The 23407-nt window shown below is 36.8% G+C and overlaps 4 protein-coding genes across 7 annotated transcripts; 1 reads left to right on the forward strand and 3 right to left on the reverse strand.

Annotated features, from left to right (window-relative positions):
* Positions 1-1958: 1958 nt before the first annotated feature.
* On the reverse strand, positions 1959-6108 carry LOC137729676 (putative GPI-anchored protein At1g61900). 3 transcript variants are annotated; one of them, XM_068468680.2, is made up of 8 exons: positions 5662-6056; positions 4718-4897; positions 4004-4612; positions 3288-3533; positions 3154-3165; positions 2775-2912; positions 2596-2640; positions 1959-2372 (listed from the first exon to the last, which is right to left on the reverse strand). In XM_068468680.2, exons 1-8 carry the CDS (start codon positions 5705-5707, stop codon positions 2302-2304), a joined length of 1347 nt encoding a protein of 448 aa, XP_068324781.1. In that variant the 5' UTR covers positions 5708-6056; the 3' UTR covers positions 1959-2301. The 3 variants fall into 3 exon arrangements, 1 of the variants encoding a protein (XP_068324781.1); XR_015952708.1 differs by lacking the exon at positions 3154-3165 and having other exon boundaries at positions 3280-3533; positions 5662-6108; XR_011068026.2 differs by lacking the exon at positions 1959-2372 and having other exon boundaries at positions 2594-2640; positions 3057-3165; positions 5662-6059.
* A 1515-nt stretch (positions 6109-7623) lies between these two features.
* LOC137728616 (uncharacterized) lies at positions 7624-8445 on the reverse strand. The gene has a single exon (XM_068467348.2). It carries the CDS (start codon positions 8308-8310, stop codon positions 7900-7902), a length of 411 nt encoding a protein of 136 aa, XP_068323449.2. The 5' UTR covers positions 8311-8445; the 3' UTR covers positions 7624-7899.
* Positions 8446-11951: 3506 nt separating this feature from the next.
* Positions 11952-16451, reverse strand: LOC137727239 (uncharacterized). The gene is made up of 9 exons (XM_088678133.1): positions 16395-16451; positions 15959-15979; positions 15675-15743; positions 15398-15455; positions 13009-13069; positions 12824-12899; positions 12679-12731; positions 12358-12461; positions 11952-12248 (listed from the first exon to the last, which is right to left on the reverse strand). Exons 1-9 carry the CDS (start codon positions 16449-16451, stop codon positions 12148-12150), a joined length of 600 nt encoding a protein of 199 aa, XP_088534259.1. The 3' UTR covers positions 11952-12147.
* A 2770-nt stretch (positions 16452-19221) lies between these two features.
* Positions 19222-20964, forward strand: LOC137728618 (autophagy-related protein 8C-like). 2 transcript variants are annotated; one of them, XR_015952176.1, is made up of 3 exons: positions 19222-19813; positions 19903-20463; positions 20552-20964. XR_015952176.1 is itself a non-coding variant. In XM_088677561.1 (3 exons), the coding sequence occupies exons 1-3, from the start codon at positions 19723-19725 to the stop codon at positions 20177-20179; spliced, it is 285 nt and encodes a 94-aa protein (XP_088533687.1). In that variant the 5' UTR covers positions 19229-19722; the 3' UTR covers positions 20180-20443. The 2 variants fall into 2 exon arrangements, 1 of the variants encoding a protein (XP_088533687.1); XM_088677561.1 differs by lacking the exon at positions 20552-20964 and having other exon boundaries at positions 19229-19813; positions 19903-20015; positions 20099-20443.
* Positions 20965-23407: the final 2443 nt, after the last annotated feature.

The following is a 23407-nucleotide window of genomic DNA, read 5'->3' on the forward strand; positions in this document are numbered from 1 at the left end:
CTACTCTCACATTTCCATACTCTTCCTATGTTCTTCTGTTTGTGTGGTTACGATTAAGCTACGTCAACATTTTATATTTCTATTACTTTTTGTTTTATTATTTATATAAAAATTTAATATAAAATATTAACGTGACTTAACCGTGATCACACATCACATAAGAGTATAAGGAGAGTATGGAAATAGGAAGGCGGACAATTCACCTCCAAAAAGATAAGTACTCAATTAATAAGTCTTGCTTTAGTGATAAACATAAGCTGACAGAATATTTATCAAGTGTTGTAGGGTAGATTCTCCCAATCAATCAAGTTATTCAAACATGCATACAAGGATCAGCTGCATATTACTGAAGTGAAAGACATGCATGTACGTAAGGAAAGTGACTTTCGTACTTTATTTTGTTGAGTTAGATAAGTTAAAAGAGTAATGTTAAAAAGATTAAATTCGTAGAAATATTTTTTTGTAAATTAAATGACATAGAAGTAATGATTGAATTATTACTTAAACGTTGATAAAAGAGAGTATGATTCTCTCCCTTCTTAGTCTCCCTCCCCTTCTCTCCTCTCATATTTGAAGGGTTACGGTTAAGTCACATTAACGTTTTGTGTTAATTTTTTAATAGTAAGAAGAAGATAAAAAACAATATGTGAGAGGAGGGGAGAAAAGGGGATGTGAATAGGAGAGAAGATAATCATACTTCTGATAAACGAGCTCATTTCCTATCGGTGACATATTATTTAGTTTGCAAATTTTGTTTATAATTTAGTTTTCCTAACATTACTCTAAATTAAATAATAGATAAGGTACGTAAACAAAAGAAAAAGTACAAAAGAAGAAAATGGACATGCAAAAATTTACAGGAGGATCCTCTAATCGTGTCCATTTATCGTATATCGTGCAATCAGTTTTCATCAGATACTATTCATATTTAATTTAAAATGATTTCTGATTGCACGATGTACGATGAACGGACACGATTTGAACATTCCAAAAATTTGTTCCCATGTGTTTAACGTGAAATTCTACTAACCTAACAAAACAGGTTCAATGTCGTTGAGAACGGTAGATGCATGAACCTGTTGAGAATGGTCGATATTGTAGGACCAGGCCTCTACTTTTTTTTTTTTTTTTCTTTGTTCTTGTTTTATATGGCATACATCCATCTTATTCTTAATTTATACTAATTATTTTCTTAATTTTTGCTTTTCATTCTCTATTAATCCGCTAATTTAGGTCGAACACAGAAAATAATTAGTATTAAACATCAACGATGTAGAGATAAAAAATTGACGACATAAGTGTCATATATTGAAGACATTAAAAAGCTGAAGTTTTCAGAAATTACGAATTAAAATTTGATTAGTTTGGCCAATTTTCTGTGATGAAATTATTCAAAGTATTTCTCTTGGAACTGCTATGTACGTTTTCGATTTTCTATGTACTATATTTCACTCATGATTTGGCCTGGTTGACCCAATCATGATATTGAAGATGAGACTGATTCTCCAAAAACTCCAGATCTAGAGGAGTTGAAGATAGTGGAACATCGTCGAATCATGTCGCTTTTCTTTGAGAGTTGTCTATCGATGAAGAACAATGTTTGCTTTGTGTTTATATAGTTTTGAGCTACTTTCCATATTACCAATTAATTTTATGGTGGAACCTCAATTTCATCATGTGGTAGAACCTCAATTTCATCATGGTATCAGAGCAGGTTGTTCTCGTGTAAAGCCAAATGACCACACGCGCTCCACGTCATCCAGTTGTTATCCACCTGTAGGCTTGAAAATCCACCACACGTGCAGGAACGTGTTGAGAGTTGTCCCACATCGGTGAGGGACAAAGTTTGCCATGTGCTTATATGAATTTGGGCTACGTTGTATGATGGAACCTCAATTTCATCATGTGCCACCACTGTAAGCCTATAATCCACCATGAAAAACTACAACATGAGGAGATACATGCAAATTTGGTGGCTGAGTTGGTTCATCACTTGTAAAACAAGATTGTATTTTGGCTGCAATCTAAATTTACATGCAATCTTTATAATGACGACGGTTACAACTTACAATATGATCAACCACGCGCGATTTCCTAAACTTTTTTACAAAAAAATTATTTCAGAAGCAAGCAAGAATCATGAATCTGTAGGATTGGAAGCACAAACTTGAAGTCAGATCGCCGCAGATAAAGTTTCACGACAGTCTTGTGTCCATTAGCTTGGGGTGATCTGCATAAACAACGAACCATTCACGAATTCTCCTTCAAGGACTGACACGTTTGCCTCGAGCGAAAAGTTAATTACAGAAGCGTCATAAGAACCATCGCGGAAGCAAGGAGTAGAGAAAGCATCACGCCATCATGGTATAGACCTGGAGAACATCAGAGCATATGCTTTAGCCTTTGATGTGCGTGGTATAAGTGTCGGCATACACTGGTTTTGTATGTACATAATGCTCAAACTGTTCTGCGACTAGTTCCTAAGTTTTGTTCATAAGGATAACCACAACTTTGAATGCCTTACATACTCCAACCGGGGACCGCTCAAATAAGCGAAATCAGCATTGATGAAGATTAATGAATGAATTTACTCACCACTTTCAGCAGATGCTGCTGCAGGAAGTGCAGGAATCTTGACATCTGAAAGTCCAACAAAGTCAGGCAGAAATCATGAGCGCACTACTAAATGAAAAATACAGCCTCATAAGAAAGTACAGCAAAATGCAGGGTACTCCATGGAAATGAATAAACAGAAACAGCTTGCTTGCACATACGTTTACTGCAAGATGAAGCTGCCCCTTGAGAGGTGGGCCAGGGAGCTGGAATGTTATCATTCAGATCACAAAGGAAGCTGACACCTGAACTGTCAAATGTGGCATCGGAAGGCAGGCTCGGCAAAAGACATCCAGACACTATCATGCAAAAGTACAAAGAATGACCAGTTTACAAGATTAGAACAAGAAAAAAGCAAAAGCACTGGTATGAAATTATTGACAACCCTACCATCATTGGCAAAGTCAAAGTAGTTATTTTGACAATAAATTCAAAAAATGTACCCCTTTCTTTCAATACAGTAAAACATTTTGATAATGCTAAGAATTTCTTCGATTATACTAATATAATTGGATAATACAAACGAAATAAGTTTATTACCTTGATTTCCAACTGAGTTGAACGAATCCATCCCAATAATTTTGACATGCATAAAGCACACAATATATATTAGAACCATGATAGGTTACATATAGTTAGCTAACAAAAAAACACGACAAGAGGAACGTGCTAACCTTGAAGCGAGAAATCCTTCAGGCTTATATGACATAGGCTATACACATTTTTGGTAATATTTGATTTTCGTAACTTCATTCCCAGTGATGCAGCACAATCCAAAGCTTGCAAGTTGGTTATTAAACTCTGCTTTTGCAAGTGGGCCACATAGCTCTCCATGGCAGTACAACATGCAGTCCGGTTACTTATCCCATTCCCACAACCCATTGCAACATGCTTCATGTCAGGGAAAACCAGGGGACAAGCTGAAGGCAACACCAGACACAATACACGATCAGATACTCCAATCGAGGAGTGGCATCTTCAAGTAAAATCAAACAAGTATAACACACAGAGAAAAACACTTAATAGTATTCTTAATCTTTCTCATTCTTTTTCTCTCTCTCACACAAAAAAAATCATTTAATAATCAACTTTCACAATACGGGAGTAAGCCCCGAATATGAGGAAGGTATACAGCTAGAATTCCAATGATATCTCTTATATGACTATAATCCATATTCATAAAAATGGCAATCCACCTGTAGAATTTCCAAGAAAATCCCTTCAAATACAGAAAGAATGAGACAACTGGTACTAATTCATCCATACAGTTCTAGGAGACAACTCTAACAAACTTCTAGATAAATGTATGAATATCCCATGCTTTGACCTGTTAATATAGTAAGTATAATTTTCATTTTCTACGTAGCACCATGTTTTACTGTAAACTCACCCTTGTTAATCTTGCAATTAGACAGTCCCCTTAGAACTTCCTTGGCATGAGAAGGACTGAGTTTACTTGCCAGCCATCGGAGGACAATACTTTTGCAGCCATTGATTTTACTTGATCTATCTGGTAAGAGATCATGAGCACCATCTGTGCTCAAAACATCAGAAGCTTTTGATGCAATCCTTGTAGCAGCATCTAATATAGCATTCTCACACGTTTGAGCACAGCATTCCTTCACAGGGTCAATCTTCTCACAAGCAGCAAGCAACTTGGAAGTATCAACTGTATCCTCAAACTCATTAACACCAATGACTGGGCAAGATGCATCAGTCAGATTTGATGAATGAACTGAGCATATTCGTGCAAGACTATCATTTGCACCCTGGGCCACCAAAATCTGCTCGATATCCGATAGGCAGTGTTTAGCAGTTGTCCCATTTAAAGCCAGAACATTGGTCTCTTTACTAGATTGACCAATGAGAATTGTGAGAGTGGCTTTCAACTGTGGACAACACATTACATTAGCTAGCAATGGTGCAAAAACGGACCAGCAATCAATTGAGGTCACAGTCATCAAACTCTCAGCAACACTGAAGTTTAGCCTACAGAGTCCTGCACGCACAGATCAACGAGAAAAGTATGGAACTTATGAACCAAACCACAGAATGCCTAGGCGAATTTAGTTTAACTTGAGCAAATAAGGAGGGAGGGAGGAACCTGATAATTTTGGGACAGTGGTATTCGTATATGGTGCCAATGGTGAAGGAGCAAGAAGGGGAAGAAAGGGTTGAGGAGTCACAGTAGGAGAGATCATTGGTAACATAGAATCTTTTTGTTTAAACGACAAGACTGGATCTTTAAGATAATCTATCGTGCTGCAACAACATACATGGAGACCTATAAAGTGAAAAACAAAGGACATTGGTAAGTAATAATAAAACAGAGAAACTACACAAATCACAATCAGAAAAGTTTTAGATGCATAGTTTCCTTATAAACTTTAGGGAGCAGTTCTAAAGCCGTAGACAAACTAGTCCGGCACCAAAGGCAACTAATGAATTTTAGTTATAAATCCTAGAACCATTTAACAATGTGCATTATAAACCTTAAGCCAAAGGTAAGTATGTTCCTCCATAAACACAAGTAGCGTCAATGAATCAATAATGTAGCAAAATGGAAATTACGGTGAAATCTTCAATCCACAATTTTGCGCTAATGTATGTCCTACAAAGTTGTATAAGGGCAAGCCTATACTACTCAAACAGCAATCAAGACCCTAACACAACCTGGGATATCTTAATTCACTCTAAACAGTTGCTCGAAACGGCGCTATGCCTTACATTAAGCATTAGATTCAAAGATTGAGAACAACAATAGGACTTCAATATTCTGATACCAAATGCACCATATATTCTTTGAAAACTGAAATCAAGATCAAGAATGTTTCACAAAATCTGAGGTGCACACCATACCAAAGATGACATTTTTAGGAACACGAATTCCCTGCCCAGCTAAAAAAGCACAAATCTTTCACAAAACCCAATTGGACTAATACAACTAGAGCAATTATAACCAAGACCAAGAAGGCAAAACTCAAACTATTTGCAAAATTAAACAAAACCCAGTAAAGAAATCAACAAAAAAATAAGTTAGAAACTCACTCAGGAACAGGATAAAGACATGGGCAGTGAGCTTCAGAGACGCCATTTCCTTCCTGCCTTCAATTTCCTTACCCTCCAAACAGTGAAACCATCACAGAGAATGTGAGAGAGAGAGAGAGAGAGAGATAAACGCAGCGTTTTCAAGCTTCAGGCTTGGAGTTCAGAGAAGGGTTTTGCAGGTGAGGAAATGGAGGAGGAAACATTGTGGGAAGAGAAGAGGAAGAAAAGGCGAGAAATAGGGAGAGGGGGAGCAGAGTAGGAGAAGCCATGAATGAGCTTGGAAGTGGGGTGGGGCCCTCAGAAGCAGTAATAGCTGTCATGAGTGGGCCCCACATTGAGCAGAAGACTCAGGTAGGAGAGCACTTGTGCATTAACGCCATCCATTGCCTTTTTCTCCCCGCGTAAAGGATTCTCGTTGGATCTTCTTTTTGTGATGATTCAAGGATTAAGTAATCACGGTTGTTTATTATATATCGTGTGATCAGTTTTCGTTAGATATTATTTATATTTAATTTTAGATTTAAAATTTAAAATAATTTCTAACTGCACAATATATGATGATCAACCGTGATTGCTTAATCAGTCAGATCCACTCAAAAAGGATCCGACGGTCCTTCTCCGTTCCCCCACCCCACTCGACAACCACAACTGGCCAACACCTGCTTTCTACACCAGCCATTTGGCACATGTGACACGTGTGAAAGTTCCGTGCGTGATGGCAGTCGTTCGGGTTATAATTAAAGCGGCCATCGCTCTGAAATATCTGGTGCTCATTTGTGTAGGCAATCAAATTGAGAAGCTGTGAAATATCAATATTTTTTATTAAAGATATTATGATGGTGTCAAATTTTTTACATGTTCATCATTGTTTCAATATTTTTATTTTACATTATTTAATATACAATTAGGTTGTATTCTATTTTACTTATAAGTGAGAGTATATGCATTTGTATGTAAGAAATCTTAGTTTTGAATTTTATAAATAACGAGTTTAAAATTAATTTATATCTCACATTCCTTTAGTGTAAATATATCATTGTATTAAAAAAAAAAAAAAAAAAACTTTGTACGCATGGTATTATTACATACAAACTTCGATAGTGCATACCTACTAATTTAATTTAAAATGGTGAATTGGGTTTCTAGAGTAAAGTTCAAGTTTGGTATTGGGTCATTTTTAACTTTTATTATGATTTATGATCCGTTTTATAGTTTGTTTGGAAAAGCAAAGAAAAATGATTAGCATAATAGATGTGAAAGAGAATCCTAATCAATCCTAATGATGTGGATTATGCCGTTTAGGTAAGGAATTCACACCTTGTCTTCAACGATAAGCATTACATGATTAAGAAATTTAACGTTGATAAAAATATAAAAAAAAGGTGAGTTTCCAATATATATATAAGGTGAAACGTCAACTTTCACTAGTCATGAAGAGGCCTCCTAGAGCTGAGAGGTATAGACTAGGCTGCCAATGAACAATATCCTTCCAAGTGACAAAATGAAACGCTTGGATTAAAGTTTCCAATATCCCTCCAACCAAAACATATTAGTATTTGGAAAAATTTGCTCATATTGTATATAGACTAATGCTAGGCAGACTAACATTTTATACCACATTTGTAAATTATATGTTGCATCACTAATAAAAAATAAACACGTTAATTAATACTTAAATAATAATTCAATCATTAATATATACATCATATAATTCACAAAATTTAATTTAAATAAATGTATCATGTCCCAACCAAACAAAACATCAGGTGAAGGATTGCTTGAGCCCACAAAGATATTGGACTTGGCGGCTCATAAAAATTTATTTTTTGAAAAGTCCCTAAAATCAAGAGAAAACTTCATCACACGTTGCTTGACTACATCATCTGTAAGGTAATGCTTACAAGCAAACAAGATTCTGGGCATTTAGGTTTCGTACCCTGCTTGATACTTGTGAGAGTTTCCTTTCGAATGACGTGATTATGATGTTCTATTAAGGATTTTCTCCAAAATTATTAGGCACTTAAAAAAAATTTAAAAAGTAAATAAGAAAAGAAATATTCATCTTCACATGTACATAGACCATAAAATATAAAAAAATTGAATCTCAACATACAAGAAAGTATGAATTAAAAAAGAATCGTAACAAAAGAATTTTAATTTCAGACCTAAATTCTATCGTCTAGAGGTCTTTCTGATCATGATCACCGTTCAAACACGCATGGTGATATGAATGATGAACTAATTAACCTCCGGAATACTTTGGAGAACAGGCCTCCAGGGCCGATGATGGTCCAACTCATCACGATCATCATAGTACTGATCATGATCGTCAAGGCCGTTGATCCCGAGCCGAGCCAATAGCTGTTCCACAGACGACAGACCCTGCATGTTTCCTCCTCCTTTTACCAACTCCTCCAGCTCCTTCTTAGTCATCTTGATCTTCACTTGATCTCCTCCAGTACTACTAGTGCTAGTAGAAAATGAAGGTGTTGAGGCTGCAGATGATGAATATGATCTTATCTCGCCAAGAAGCCTATGCCTTTCTGGGTTGTGTGCCATTTTAGCATCAGGCTCAAGCTGAAAAACATCAATCCAGTCGTCGTCTCCGGTCCATACCATCGCCGAATCGCGTCTCAAACAGTTTCCCATTCCAGCTACGGGTAGCTTATAAAGCCGAATAAGCTTAAGAATTAGGGTTGTTGAGAAATAGACCCTCAAAGTGAGCTGAAAGAATAGAGAGTTTAACGATGGGGGAAGTTTGTGTCATATATAGGAGCCCTAGCAAAGTTGTGAAAGGTGGGTGGGACTTGTCGAGACCTTTACAATATTATTGTTATAATATTACACTTGCAGCCTCCAGGAAATTGTATGCAAGAATAATATTATATTCAAGGTCGATTTTTAGTTGGTTCAATTTAGAAGAGTAGTGAATAGGACAAAGTCAGCGGCTCGGCTTAATTTAGAAGCTCAATTTACAAGTTGAAGTAACGTTTGATTGTGTCACCTTATTTATATACTTTAATGGCATGTTTACGTAAAGGTAATTGGAACAAAAAAAATAGAAGTGGATTCTGATTATGAAGTATTCGTTGTTCACCAAATATTCAAGATTAAAAAATTAGTGGGACCCAAGTAATTTTTGGATCCAATTCCAAAATTTGGAGGAAGTGGATTTCCTGCAGTTGGGTGAGAATTGAATTTCCTCATTATCAGGGGAATCAAATTGATTTTTTTCTCCCCATACACTCATTTATTTTAAAATTCAAGATTACCCTTCGGATTAACCCACCAAAATTGGTGTCTTAGCTAAAAAAATAAAAAATCAACAAAATAAAAAGAATTAAAGTTTTTCTCACAAAGTTAAAAAATAAGATAAAGTTTTGCCAAAATAAATAATAAATGAAAAATGATTAGCAATTAAAATAGGAGCATTTTTGTAATCACATTGAATTTCATTCTGATTCATATTAATTAGTAAACAACTCATTCTGATTCATGTGAATTAGTAAACAACTTATATGGTTCAGTACTATTCATACTTTGATTTTTGAAATTTTTGTGAACGGTTTCCATAGGAATCTGATTTTGATTCTATCTCATACCAACTTCTCCTCAATTCAATTTCTCTCATTCTAATTATGGATTAGTAAACGAGCCATAAAAGTATAAAAATGAGACATATCAACTTTTGATGTTTTTTTATTAATATTCTTTCAAAGTGAAACATACGAATCTTCGATCATGTACTCCTATTATAATATGTGCAATGGTGCCCACGTGACTCGAATTCTCAATACCTGCAAAATATCTCTCCAAATTGGTTATTGATTACTTAGTGTGGCTTGTCAAGATTTCAGACACATAAACCAACAACTCATTACTAATTACATTCGTACTCATCGTTAACTTGTGTATTACCTACTAGAGTTTTATCATAAAGATCTTAGTAAAATTTTATCAGTAGCCGTTGATTATATATTGCACCTTAATTTTGTTAGATTTCTAACACGTTACATTCTTTAATATGTCTAACAGAGTTTATTTGTACGCATTATTTTAGCATCCTAATTATTTATTACACTTTATTCTTGTTATTATCCAAAAAAAAAAAAAAAAATCAAACAAGAGTGTAAAAGGAGAAAAATGGTGTATGTTTAAGGAAACTATTATTAATACTTTAAAAATCTTATTCTACATTCTTTATAAGTTTATTTTTCTTTCTAATTATTGAAAATTTAAAATGATAAATATAATTTTTAAAATGCTAATAACTGTTCTCATACTTAATCCCTATCTCTAATATAAGTGTGGAGGCTAGGCTGACTAGCCGAGAGCCGGCTGGACCGTGATTTGCATGGCTTCTACGAATTGAGAAATATTTCTAGATTAACTGGAATGGTCAAACCCTGCAGCAGTTCGAAGGGACTTTTACTATATATATACTTGATCTCTTCTGGCTAGCTTAGCCACTTAGATTTTCAAATTCAACGTGTGAATTGGACTTTGGAATGGCATATTTGGGATCGGACGAGAAGTGTGAACATAGATGTGCAAATGGAATCTTTGACTTGGGAATTTTAATAAATCAATAAATTAATATATTTGGAGCAACAACTTCACCAATTCTAGCTAATTAGTTGGTCCAATTCGACAATAGCATAAATTGTTCGTACATGTGGACATATAAGGGTTGTTAACGCCGAGCATTTTTAGGCCTGAATAATGGTACTGGTTGGAAAGAGTTTCTTAGAAAGCTCAAGAGAAATTTTAGAAGCCCAATGCTCAAGAAGCTTACAGGAGGATATATTCGAGCACAGTAGCCGACCGCTCATGAGCCTAGCTCGATCAAGAGATGCAAGAATTTCACGCCTGTTAAGAGCATGTTGGCAGACTGACAACTTTGTGACACAAGTTCTCAAAAACAGGTGTACTCAGATGTCAATCACACCACGTGACAGCCATCATTCAGTGACAAAGATACAGGACAAGACGCAAAGGTAATGGAATGGTGCTTGGGTAGTAGGGTTGGATAACCAAGGCCGAGCGAGGTGCTCAGCTCGTACCGTTCTGACATGACGCACTAATCAAGCTAAGCATCAACCTATAGTCGTCAATGTAAATTTCAACGAAATAAAACCTTCTAAATTAAAGTTACAGTAAGAACAAAATAATCATGGATGATTGTTGAACAAACTGAACTTCTGATTTGGAAAAGCACTTAGAAACTAAATACTAGAATATATGATGGTGGTTTGAATAGCATGTGTAGTCCTAAAGACGAAGGGGATGAAACCAATTAGATTGTCAAACAAGTTGAATGATCTTATGCGGAAAGGCATTTAGAAACCAAATATGGAGGCTATTAATTTCGTCACTGTTACAGGATTATCACCGAAGATACAGAATTTGCATAAGAAGGAATATTAAGGTTTTAAACCCTAAAAATTGGTTTTACATAAAAAAATTTAAGCATGTTGAACATTGACCAAGGAAGCCTTCCAATTTCTTGTTCAGCTTTTATAATTTAAAACAAATAGTTAATGACAATCTTCTCGTCTCTTTCTGTTTATTTTGAACTCATTAACAATGCTAATTTTTTTTTTTAAGAAAACTAATGAAAATTGTTTGAAAACTTTGAGTTTTAATGATAAGATCAAAATAAAGGGTAAAGTGAATAGTACCAGAATTGACTTTTTAGTGTAAAAATATGGTTTTTCGTTAAAGTAAACAGTACCGCGAGCTTTTTGTTAAAACTCTTTTTTTTTTCTTTCTATTTAATGGACAATGGTGTATAGGAGGCTCTATTTGCAATGGGAAAATTCCTTAAATCTTTTAATTAATTGAGATTTATGTTAATTTATTTAGAAGTCATTGTCACGTCACCTATAATTCAATGATAATCATTTTAACTTTTAGTTTCGACCAATAGATGTATAATATTTGTCCATTGATCCTAATCATAAAAAAGTAGAATTGTAAGTAATATTGGTTATATTTTTGTGTATGGCTCCCTAATACACGCCGATCACACTTTTACTCTTATTTTCCTTCCTCCTCCCTCTTCGACTACAACAGATTCCCGACAGTACATTTGTTCAAGACCACCAACGAGCAGCCACCACCTTCCACCTTCCACCTTCTTCTCTCGCGTCCCCCTTCTTTCTCCAAGACCACCAACGAGCAGTCACCACCTTCCACATACGTAAAATTTGTTTATTGCTGATTATCTTGGTTGCATTATTTCAGAAAATGACTAGGTTTGGTGCTATATTGAAGTACAGTGGTAGATGGATCGACACCAAATACATTGATGGTCAAGTGAAATCAACGGTTGCGCCAGATAGCGTTACTTATGAAGAGTTGGTGCATATCATACTTCAACGATTAGGTTTTGAGCGAGAAACTGTGAAATCGAAGTATTTTATCAGTTTCAAGTCTTCAAACCACGTACTATCTAAGCAGCTCAGATCATTGGCTCAGAGCTCTTCAGCGGGTCCAGCCTCCTTTCTCTTTTCCACTGTAGGTGATTCGAACAAACCCGTCTTTGTCCCTGTTTTTCTCATCGACTTCGGACATCAAGGTAGTACCTGCGCAACATTGGAACAATTAGAGTGACTACATCCAGACCTATGTTGGGACAATGACGTATATTATTACTTCCGGCCTACAACAAAAACGTGATGCAGCTATGCTCACCAATGGGAGACTCGATGTTCTTATTCCATGGAAAATCATGCTGAATCCTTAACCGAATAAAATCAACAAATTCTTTGAGAGGCATATCACGGTGGACATTGTATCTGCAGTGAAAAACATAGGACAGGTGACAGAATACATGTGAGAACCCTTCATCCAACACAAGCGTGTGCATCTTATTTCTTCTCTATTTCCTCCTATTTGTTTCTGACAGGTTTCGTAACAAATAATGTAAAAAAAGAGGGGTGGGAGCGTCAAATCCTATTCCATTATTGCAATACAAATCACTATAATCAAAGCAAAAAGGAATCAGAAACAAACTTTGTCATGTCAATATCAGGAATGTCACTGCTTGCATCCTTCTCCACACTCACCTGCACAAAGGCTCAAATTAGAGCATCCTACGTATTAACTCCACCGAAGGCATAGGAGAAAATGTACGTATCTAATAAAGTGAAAGTCTTACGGGTATATGATTTGGTTCCCTTGCCCTCAATTCCCAAGCATTTAAATACACTGGTGTGTACCTCCCCGGGTAATCCCTGAACAAATATCCAAAGCATAGATGAAAAAACAGCAATCCCATTTCATTGTAGCAAATACAAATCAAGATAATCTAAAGCACAAGGGAAGGGGCAACTAATTAACTACCTGTATGCATAATGGTTCCAACAGACCAATCCACCTTGAAATCTGAATCTTCCCGATTTTCCTACAAGCATAAATGAAAAGGGAATAACCCTTATTCTAGTTTCCATCGCAGCAAAAAAAAAAAAAAAAAAAAAAGATAATTAAAGAACAATGGAATCAACAACTAACTTCCCCCTCTTAAAATGTTAGGATAAAAGGGAAATGAGCAATCCTGACCCCTTAAAATAAGGCCTGCCCTCAGACCATAGCATCATTCAAGTCAACTACAGAAAAACTCATCACTTTGAAAACAAAAGCAGATTAGATCCAAATTCTGATTCTTGCAATGATTGTTTAGTTCGATAAGTCAGCTACAATCCTTTACAGAGTGATCGAGAGAGGTTTGAGGTGCAGATAGCCGGACAGGTGATATTACTCTGACGAGATTGAGACTTATAGCTACAGCCTACAGGAAGGCTGTGGGAGCTCTGCGTGTCTCGAGGTAGAGATCACTCTGTAAAGGAAGGGGCTAAGACTGTAACTTTGATACAAGTAAATCAAAGTCACAGTCCCTTCCTTCTTTCCTCTACAGAGATGTCAAATTAAATGTAACACTTGCTTCTTACATTACATTGGTATGAGCTTATAGTATTTTGTTCTTATTTCATGATGCTCACAAATCTTCGTGTTTTTTTGTCACTTTCAGTCATGGAAAATCAAAAAGCACGGCCATGTTTAGGGAAGGCCTATGGCCATAGGAGGAGGAGGGACATGTTTTGCTCAAGGGGAAGGAAAAGGCCGAAGTGGTAGACAACCGGGTCCCCGCTGCCCCATTGTATATGGCCAGTGGCGCGGTAATGACATTGATTTGATGAGGAAATATCACGGGGCGATGGCTGTTAGTTTGAAAGATGTCCTCACATTCCCTTTGTAGGATTATGTGAGTGTTGGGGACATGATTTCGCACATACGGAGAGTTGTTGATGTCCATGGGAATCGGGCATTGACCGTGCTACACCAGATTACCCTTATGATCATGCGGAATGGCCAAAAAGTCAGATAGACAGTAGAGGAAGCTAGAATAGCTGTGTGGGATGATTTCCACCGGACTGTCCAATCAGTAGAAATTGTTTTTCGTGTTGCACGAACAGTAGAGGTGTGCGGTCATTGCTCTGCGAGTTGTGTGGGTCTCGAGGTAGAGATCACTCTGTAAAGGAAGGAAGGGGCTAAGACTGTGACTTTGATTTAACGGCTTAGCCCCTTCCTTCCTTCCTTTACAGAGTGATCTCTACCTCGAGACCCACACACCTCGCAGAGCAATGACTGCCCTCCCCCAGCCTTCCCTGTAGCTATAAGTCTCAATCTCGTCGGAGTGGTAATATATCACCTGCCCGACTATCAGCACCTCAAACCTCTCTCGATCTCCATCTCCTGCTCCCTAAAGTCGAATCTAGTTTACCAATTCGGTTAAGGAGGGAATCTCTCTCCTAGCCAGTTGCCTCACATGACCGTGGATATTGACCTCTACTGTTCGTGCAACACGAAAAACAATTTCTACTAATTGGACAGTCCGGCGGAAATCATCCCACACACTGTCTGGCCATTTCACCTCATCATAAAGGTAATCCGGTGCAGCACGGTCAATGCCCGATTCCCGTGGACATCAACAACTCTCAATATGTGCGAAATCATGTCCCCAACACTCACATAATCCTGCAAAGGGAGTGTGATGACATATTTCAAACTAGCAGCCACCGCCCCGTGATATTCCCTCATCAAATCAATGTCATTACCTAGCCGCTGGCCATTTACGATGGGGCGGCGGCGGCGGGTACCGGTTGTCTGCCACGTCCACCATGCCTGCCACCTCGGCCTCTTCCTTCCCCTTGAGCAAAACTTGCTCCGGGGGGGGCGCCAACCCCCCCTCCTCCTATAGCCATAGGCCCTCCTGAACATGGCCATGGCTCTGCACATCTGCCTGCTATTTTATTTTTACTTTCCATGGCCAAAAGTGACAAAAAAACACGAAGATTTGTGAGCATCATGAAATAAGAACAAAATACTATAAGCTCAAACCAATGTAATGTAAAAAAAAAATGTAAGAAGCAAGTGTTACCTTCATCCTATCAATCTGGGAAGCAGCGAGCAAGTCCAGAACATGGCCATGTTTTACAATCATTGTAGTGGATGCATCTGCACGGGAACAAGGACAGAGATTGACTAGTACAGCAAATCGAATTATTAATAAAGAAAATCATAAAACAGAGACATGCACCATGTAAGCCAGAACATTTCTAAAACACATGCTGAATTTGTAAAACAAATGGACAAATGGGGCTGCCAAACAGATTCTTAAAACATGATATCTGAAACACAACATGTTATATATGAGAGAGAAGTTGAGTCATACTTAGAAGAGGTTTCACTCCATCCCTCTGCAAATTCCTAATGCAATCACACTCATTATCCTGAGGAAGCAGCAGAGCCCAAAACAATAACCAAATTAAAAGCCAAAACAGAAGAAAACAAACAAACAAACCTGACCCTGGTTGATCAAATGTATTGCAATCAAAGGAGAGACAGAGTGCCAAGTTTTGGTATAGCGTTGCAATGGAACCAGGGTGCAAAGCTACAGAGGCAAATACAACATAAACCTTAACAACAAACAGTTGAAGTTAAAGTATCACCTCAAGCGTAAAGTATGCTGGCTTCTTTAGTTTCGCAACAGTGATGCATGGGAAATCTGCTGATTCACACACCGGTAGGTTTTTATAGACGGCAAAGTATTAGAACATGTAATTTCTTCTCCATTACCATACTGCTCTTGTTTCGATTTCAGAAAGAACCTAGACATAAATGTATTGCAGTAAATTCTTAGATTAAATCAGAAACCAGAAATTGAGATGATCTTTTAAGACTACTTCACAGATGGCATGAATGACTGACTGAGGAAAGAACAACAGTAAGTACTCACTGTTTTGCTATATTCTGCCTTGGGATGATCTCAAGAACCCTCACTGCTTCCAATGAAGAGGAATCAAAACTGATCTGTGAAACAGGAGAATGATTATAGCTCAATTTTCTAGACCATGTAAATATAATATATCAGAAAAATATAAAAAAAATAACAGAAAAGGGAATTCAGATAGGGCCAACAGGTAAACTAATAAGAAACTCAACCACAATTGCTTTCATTGGGATTATAGTCTCAAGGTTGACCTGCACCTTTAACGTTTTGGAATGAAATTGCTTCTCAACTCTCTTCCTGTCTCCCTCACTCCCAACATGCTGTGAGCCCCTCCCAGGGCTTGCATTCTTCCTAGATATTTGTGCAAAAGGAGCAATGAGACAATGTCCTTATTCAATCAAAGAGCAAGAAAATGACATAATAAACGACATGTTAGTACCTGAAATGGTTGGTCACCGCCACAAGTTCCAAATGGAGAAGAAGAAGAATTTGTCATGTACGTGAACTGTTGTGTAAGACCAGACCATCCAAACGGTCTTAAACTGACCTGGGTGGTTTTGCCCTGGGTGATCAAAACTTAATCCCAACAGAATATTCTCCGGATCATTTTTGTTGAGAATTTTATAAATTTGTAAATCGTGTTTGTTTATCGTATGTTGTACGGTCAATTTTTGTCTTTGTGTATAATTTTAAATAAAAATATTTAAAATAATTTCTAACCGTACGATGTACGATAATCAGACACAATTGACGGATTCCTGTGATCCTCGCAAAAAGGATCCTGCAAGGATCCGGATTCAACTTAACTCAACCCGGGCCCCCCTTTGGAGGTTCCACGAGGTACCGTTTGGTATGTGTGACGGGACGGAACAGAGTGGGACAAGGCGTTCCGTCCCACGTTTGGTGCGTCTAAAACTGGTGGAACGAGCTATTCCACAGGACGAGTTTTGGGTGAATTTTCGTTCCACCTCACCCCCTTGGAACGACTCGTTCCACATCCGTGGAACACAAAATTATAACATCTCCGTCTCCTTCTTCTTCCTCCTTGTTTCCATCAGAGGACATCTTTGCTCCCGCTCCGTTCCGTTCCATCCTGTCCCGTCCCGTCTGCATACCAAACGATACCCGAAGGAATAGAAGGTTCTTTTTTTTTTGGTTCTTTAGCCTTGTGTTGTCGCAGTGAGCGGGCACTGGGTAACTTGGAAGTTGGTACTAGTCTATGGGGATGGGAGGGCCCACCATTCGTGGGTCCATGGAGGGATATTCTCTGCCCTCGCTCCTGGTTCTTTAGATGTGTGTTGTCACAGTGAAGCTAGCACTGGGGCATGATGCATCAGCATCTCATATTTTGGCACATTGCATCAGCATCTCTGTTGTGAGAGTGATGGCTATTCACACTGGTGACTTTATTTCTTCTTGGAGTTCAAGATTTCCTATGCTTTCATGACATTTCGAATTAATAACATTACATTGAATGTTTTTTGCTTTACGCATTATATAACGTTATTAGTCTGAGGCATCACAATAACGTTAAAAAACATGTAAATTTCTCTAGCACATACAGTTGAATTCAATTTGCTACTTTAATTTTCCATCTTTGATTCAAAGTTTGTTGAGAAAGTTTTCATCTACAAACCTTAAAAAGTTAGGCATATATTTGTCGTGTTGGATCATCCCATCTCCTAAAGCCAAAACCTTTTCTCTTTTCCTTTCCCATCTAAACCTTGGCATGCTGAAATTATGATCAATATATGTTAAGTTGTGACAAATGCACATGTCATATTGAAATTTCCATCAAACACATCCTTTTACAGTTAAAAGTCGAATAGGGGATTTAGGGTACGCCTAGCGCATAAGGCGACACAAGAATAATAGTTGGAACACGTTAAGATTCAAGGCAAGGGTGACAATTTATGGTGTGTGTGTTACGTTATGCGGTAGGTGACACAATCAAGATTTTCTCAATATTTATTCTTGGAAAGAATATGAACAGTAATTGTTTACTTATAACTTATAAGTTGGTGACTTTTAATCGTTGATTTACATGTAGTTCAAATATCGACAATTATTGAAAATGGCTAATTTGTGGACAAACAACTCATACAAAATGAGTTAAGCATGTGATATGTCCTACATGAAATGTGCCCCAAGTCTAATATAATTTACTAGTTCTCAAGTGGGTTAAGCCCCTCTCTCTGTCCTTAAAAATTGCAGAAAAAATGGCTTTTGGTCGACATATGCGGACAAGGATTCTCTCCGGATCTTCTTTGTAGAGATTCGGAAGATAATTAATTACGTTTGTTCGTATATGGCCCATGTACGAGCAGTCTAAAATTAAAGATTTAGGGACTGACATACAAGGCAGCCATTGTTGACGACCATGGCCCATATACGAGCACTGGTTAAGGCAAAAAGCAACTATACTTACCATTTTTTGTTGGTCAAACAGAGCGGCTATAATTACTACCAGTACTCACTGGTTACAATTTTACATTCACATCTTGTTATGCTATTTAGAAGAAGGGGACTTTAACGAAAAATTTACAGTATTATTAATTTTAACGAAAAATTATATTTTTACACTAAAATATCAATTCTAATACCATCCCATATACGAGCACTGGTTAAGGCAAAAAGCAACTATACTTACCATTTTTTGTTGGTCAAACAGAGCGGCTATAATTACTACCAGTACTCACTGGTTACAATTTTACATTCACATCTTGTTATGCTATTTAGAAGAAGGGGACTTTAACGAAAAGTTTACAGTATTATTAATTTTAACGAAAAATTATATTTTTACACTAAAATATCAATTCTGATATCATCCCATATACGAGCACTGGTTAAGGCAAAAAGCAACTATACTTACCATTTTTTGTTGGTCAAACAGAGCGGCTATAATTACTACCAGTACTCACTGGTTACAATTTTACATTCACATCTTGTTATGCTATTTAGAAGAAGGGGATTTTAACGAAAAATTATATTTTTACACTAAACTATCAATTCTGATACCATTCACTTTATCCTTTATTTTATCTTTATCGTTAAAACTCAAAGTTTTCAAGCTCTATACAATAGTTTTCATTTAAAAGAATGAAGGTAGTGCGGGATGCCCCGGAGGGGCGCGGGGGGGGGGGGGGGGTGGGGGGGGGGGGGGGTGGGGAGGGGATCATATATGATTACTTTATCAAGGAAAATGGCATCTTCCTTTTAGACACTGATTAACAAAGAAAACAACATTGACAGAAGCTGCTTCCGAAAAGGGAATTACATGACGGGAACCATTGAGTTTTCCTATATCGTAGTGTTTTGCCTTCAGGTGTAGACAATTGAAAGCGCGTTGCACGATTCCATAGTTTAAAGTCATTACAAAATAGGTGCACGATTTAACCTTTTTCCATTTATGCTTTTGGTATATCATATGCTCCGAAATCCATCAGGAAAGACCCATACTTGATGCGTGTTTGCGTTTTTTTTTATGTGTCGGTTGAAGTTTATATGCAATCTGTATGCCATCCCAACATATAGGATCTAGTCATGTGTTGTACGATTGGTTGCCTTTGTTGTGAAGCCTACATTCCAAATAATTTTCGCACTCCGTATCTATATTTTAGATTTGCATACAGAAAGGAGAGGAGAACACACCTTTTACTGCAAAGTGAAACTTTTTTTGTTCATTGCTTGTCTTATATGAAAGGGTTCTCTCATGGTTGTATCGCCTATCCAGTGCTCCTGACTGCAGATTCCTTGTTCGTGATGACATGCCCCTCGGAGCTTTTGCCAAGTTTATAGGGCGTCAACTCGATAAAGTTCATGCTCAATTGTATTGCAAGAACACTGTACCTCCTAATGGTAAGCAGAGCTGCATTTTTTGTTCTTTTGTTTCCCAAATTATTTGTCAACCTTGTGATGTAGTAATTTTAATTCTTGCACTGCTGCAGAGGCCTTGATGTCTGAATTTGATGCAGAGAACAAGGGCAAAGATGGATTTCTTCACATAACCTACACTGGCAATGAGAAAGGAGACGACTCTGAATTCATTGATGTGTTACCAGTAAGAGTTCCACTAAATTAGATACTTTGACTTCCTAGTGAGTAGGTGGACATGCCTCTGTTTTAATTTGCGCCTCTACGCAGAGGACTAAGAGTAGAGCTGCTGCAAGGAGTGACATAATTCCTGGCAGGATCAAGAGGAGGAAGCTGGTTGTCGATCCCTAGTGCTTTATTTGTCTTAAATTTGTTCGCGGCAATGGACAAAAGATTGTTTCCTTTCCTTTTCCTTTATGCTTGTAGGAGAATCGGAATAATTCAGTTTTCAAAGTCGATTGGTCTGTTAGACCCCTGGAACCATTATGCACACAGGTAGTTAATTAGTTACACCCCTTCCCTTGTGCTTTAATTATCTTGATTTGATTTGTATTCTCAGGCCTTTTTTGGAAAAGCTGAAACCACATGACGTAGATGCTTGGAAAGTGAGGGAGAGGGGACCAGATCATATACCGGTTAGAATTCCGCTGCATCGAATATGTTTATTTCCTTCTATGCATTTCATATGAGATAAAACATGCTGTAATTTAAGCCTCGATGCAGGTGTGGGTGGGGAAGGATGCAAGCAGTGACATTCCTGACATTGACATGAAGAAGTTTGTTTTCGATTCCATTTTGCTTTAATTGTCATGAAATTTATTGCAATATTGAATAGGGTTTGACCTCCTCCTTTACACACACACACACATGTACATATGCTTTTGGTATATCATATGTTACGTGAGATATCAGAAACAAAAAGGAGGAAGAGAAGAATTAAGATGTATAGCTTGACTTGGATGAAGGGGTTCACATCTCACATGTTGTTGCAGGTCCTTTGTTTTTTCTTTTACTGCAGATACAACGTTCATCGCGATATGCCTCTCAGAGAATTTGTTGATTTTATTCGGTTAAGGATTCAGCATGAATCTCCATGGAAGAAGTCTTTGTTTGTCTACTTCAAGAACACCGAGCCTCCCATTGGTGAGTAACACATTTTTGTTTTATGGCGGCAGTAATGATATCCGTGTTTGTCCCGAGTTTGGTGCAGATGTAGTGACTCTAATTGTTCCATTGCTGTTGCACAGGTACCTCCTTGATGTCTGAAGTTGATAAGAAAAACAGGGTCGAAGACAGGTTTGTTCGCATCACCTACAGTGGAAAAGAGAGAGGAGGCTGGACCCATTGAAGAGCTCTGAGACAGTCGCTATTCGGCCTCGTAGCTAATAACTTCGGTCATCGCAATACAAATCCTAAATTGTTTTCTCATTACAAGTGATATTCTATGAAACATATACATTTATCTTTGCTGGAAAGCTCTTCAACCGCGGAATGTTAATAATTCATCTTCAACAAAAGATATAAAAAAATGTATATTTGCCTTTTGATTTTACATTTTTAGATGGTGAGTTACACTAGTCAAACAACAACAACAACAAAGTTTTTTCTCACAAAGTGGGTTACACTAGTCAAATGGAGAAAAATAATGTAATCCTAAATTTCTTTTTTACTGGAGTGGAACTCATATTTACATTCTTTGATAAGTAAAATAAAATATAAATGTAATTTTTGCATCTCAAATTTGATCTCACCATTGGATATCCTAATTAGTCCAATGAGAAGAGGGCACTCTAACTTGGTTCCCTGAGAGGAATACAACATTAGTACCTACCATCGACATATAGTAACATCTTACATTTGTATATCAAGGATAAATTCTAGTATGTAAATCCGTGTACTACATTCGTATTTTAAGACACTTATATCTGATGTACACATATCGATATTATTTATTTTTAAAACATCAACCTACTATACATAAACATAGTATACACACATATGTACATTTCACATCTTTTCAAATTTCACATTTTTCAATGATACGAATAAAACTCACATAATATACACATGTTGCATTTGGTGAGAGGGGAGGGGAGGAGTTTTGCATTTAATTCATCGTAAGACCAACTCCATGTACAAGACTCAAACTCAGATATTTGGGTTTAAAAGAAATGCAATTCAATGGAGTGACTTAAAATCCAAAAAGTTTAAATTTGGACCCAAACTAGAACCTAAATTTGGGTTTGTATTTAGCTGACCTAAACTTTTTTTTAGGCCACGCATTTTTTTTAAGGAAAGGGATTCTCTCCAAATTCTTTTTTTCTAATTCATTAAATCAGAGAATCCGTGTGATTGAAATTTAATTAAATGACTACAAACAAGGGTTTACATTTTAAAATTGTAATAACTTCAATCGTTAGATTAAATTTTAATGATCCGAATTTCCTAATTGGGTAGATTAGGAGGAAGGGATCCGAAGATGATCCCTTTCCTTTGAAAAAAAAAAGCAATGGGCGGAGGATGTGATTAAGTGCCCAACAACTAGGCAACAGCTGCAAAACAATAATATTTTAAGGGATTACGAGCTGTTTGATTTATGGGCAGTTGGTGATCAATGGTCTAGATTAAAATTTTATTTTTCTTGCAATCTCTAGATTTTGACCTAACGGTATATTTGCTTTTTCTTTTTCCAAATCTAACAGTCAAAAAAAAAAAAAATCCCACGATTGAAATTTAAATCCAATGGAAAGAATTTATTGTTGTTTGGTGATTGCTTATGTAGCTTTGACGATAGATATTGAAGTTTGGTTAATGTGTGTATTGAAGTTTGGTTGGTTGGTTTGTACATTGAAGTTTTGTTGGTGTTTGTATTGAAGTTTAATTGGTTGTTTAGGTAATTTTGACTGGTGGATATTGAAGTTTGGTTGGTTGATTTGTATATTAAAGTTTGATTGTGTGTGTATTGAAGTTTGGTTGGTTATTTAGATCGTTTTAACTGATGGATATTGAAGTTTGGTTGATATGTGTATTAAAGTTTGATTGGTGTGTTTATTGAAATTTAGTTGGTTAGTTTATATGTTGAAGTTTCGTTGATGCGTGTATTCAAGCTTGGTTGATTGTTTGTACTTTGAAGTTTTAATTAGCAAATTTTGTTTGCTTTGCCGTTACATCTCCGGGTTAAAAACAGCTAGAACACGTTCGATAAATATGAAACAACATTAATGGCATGCAAGAGTACTAAAAAACTAGCTAGCAAATTAACTTATACCTCCTCATCGTCAACTTCGATTTTAAATTGCTTCTTGGAACTTCTTATGCGACCAAATGCGAGTGCAACGAAACTTAGTAAGAGTTTGGTACTTTTTTTTTTTCTGTCAAGAAGTTAAATAGTATATGAGTTGTTTTGTTTTGTTGTGATGAACTTATTACTAGGAGTTATGAGTTTGGGACTAAATTTTTTGTTTGTGTTAACTTCTTTTTAACATTACGTTGTTGAAAATATGTTGTGAATATTTTGACCAAAAATAATTCAAATTATGATACTAAATTATTTTCTTCACAAAGAATCGTAACTAGAAT

Source organism: Pyrus communis, chromosome 10, assembly GCF_041283825.1.
Source record: "Pyrus communis isolate YQ-2024b chromosome 10, ASM4128382v1, whole genome shotgun sequence".
Lineage (NCBI taxonomy): Eukaryota > Viridiplantae > Streptophyta > Magnoliopsida > Rosales > Rosaceae > Pyrus > Pyrus communis.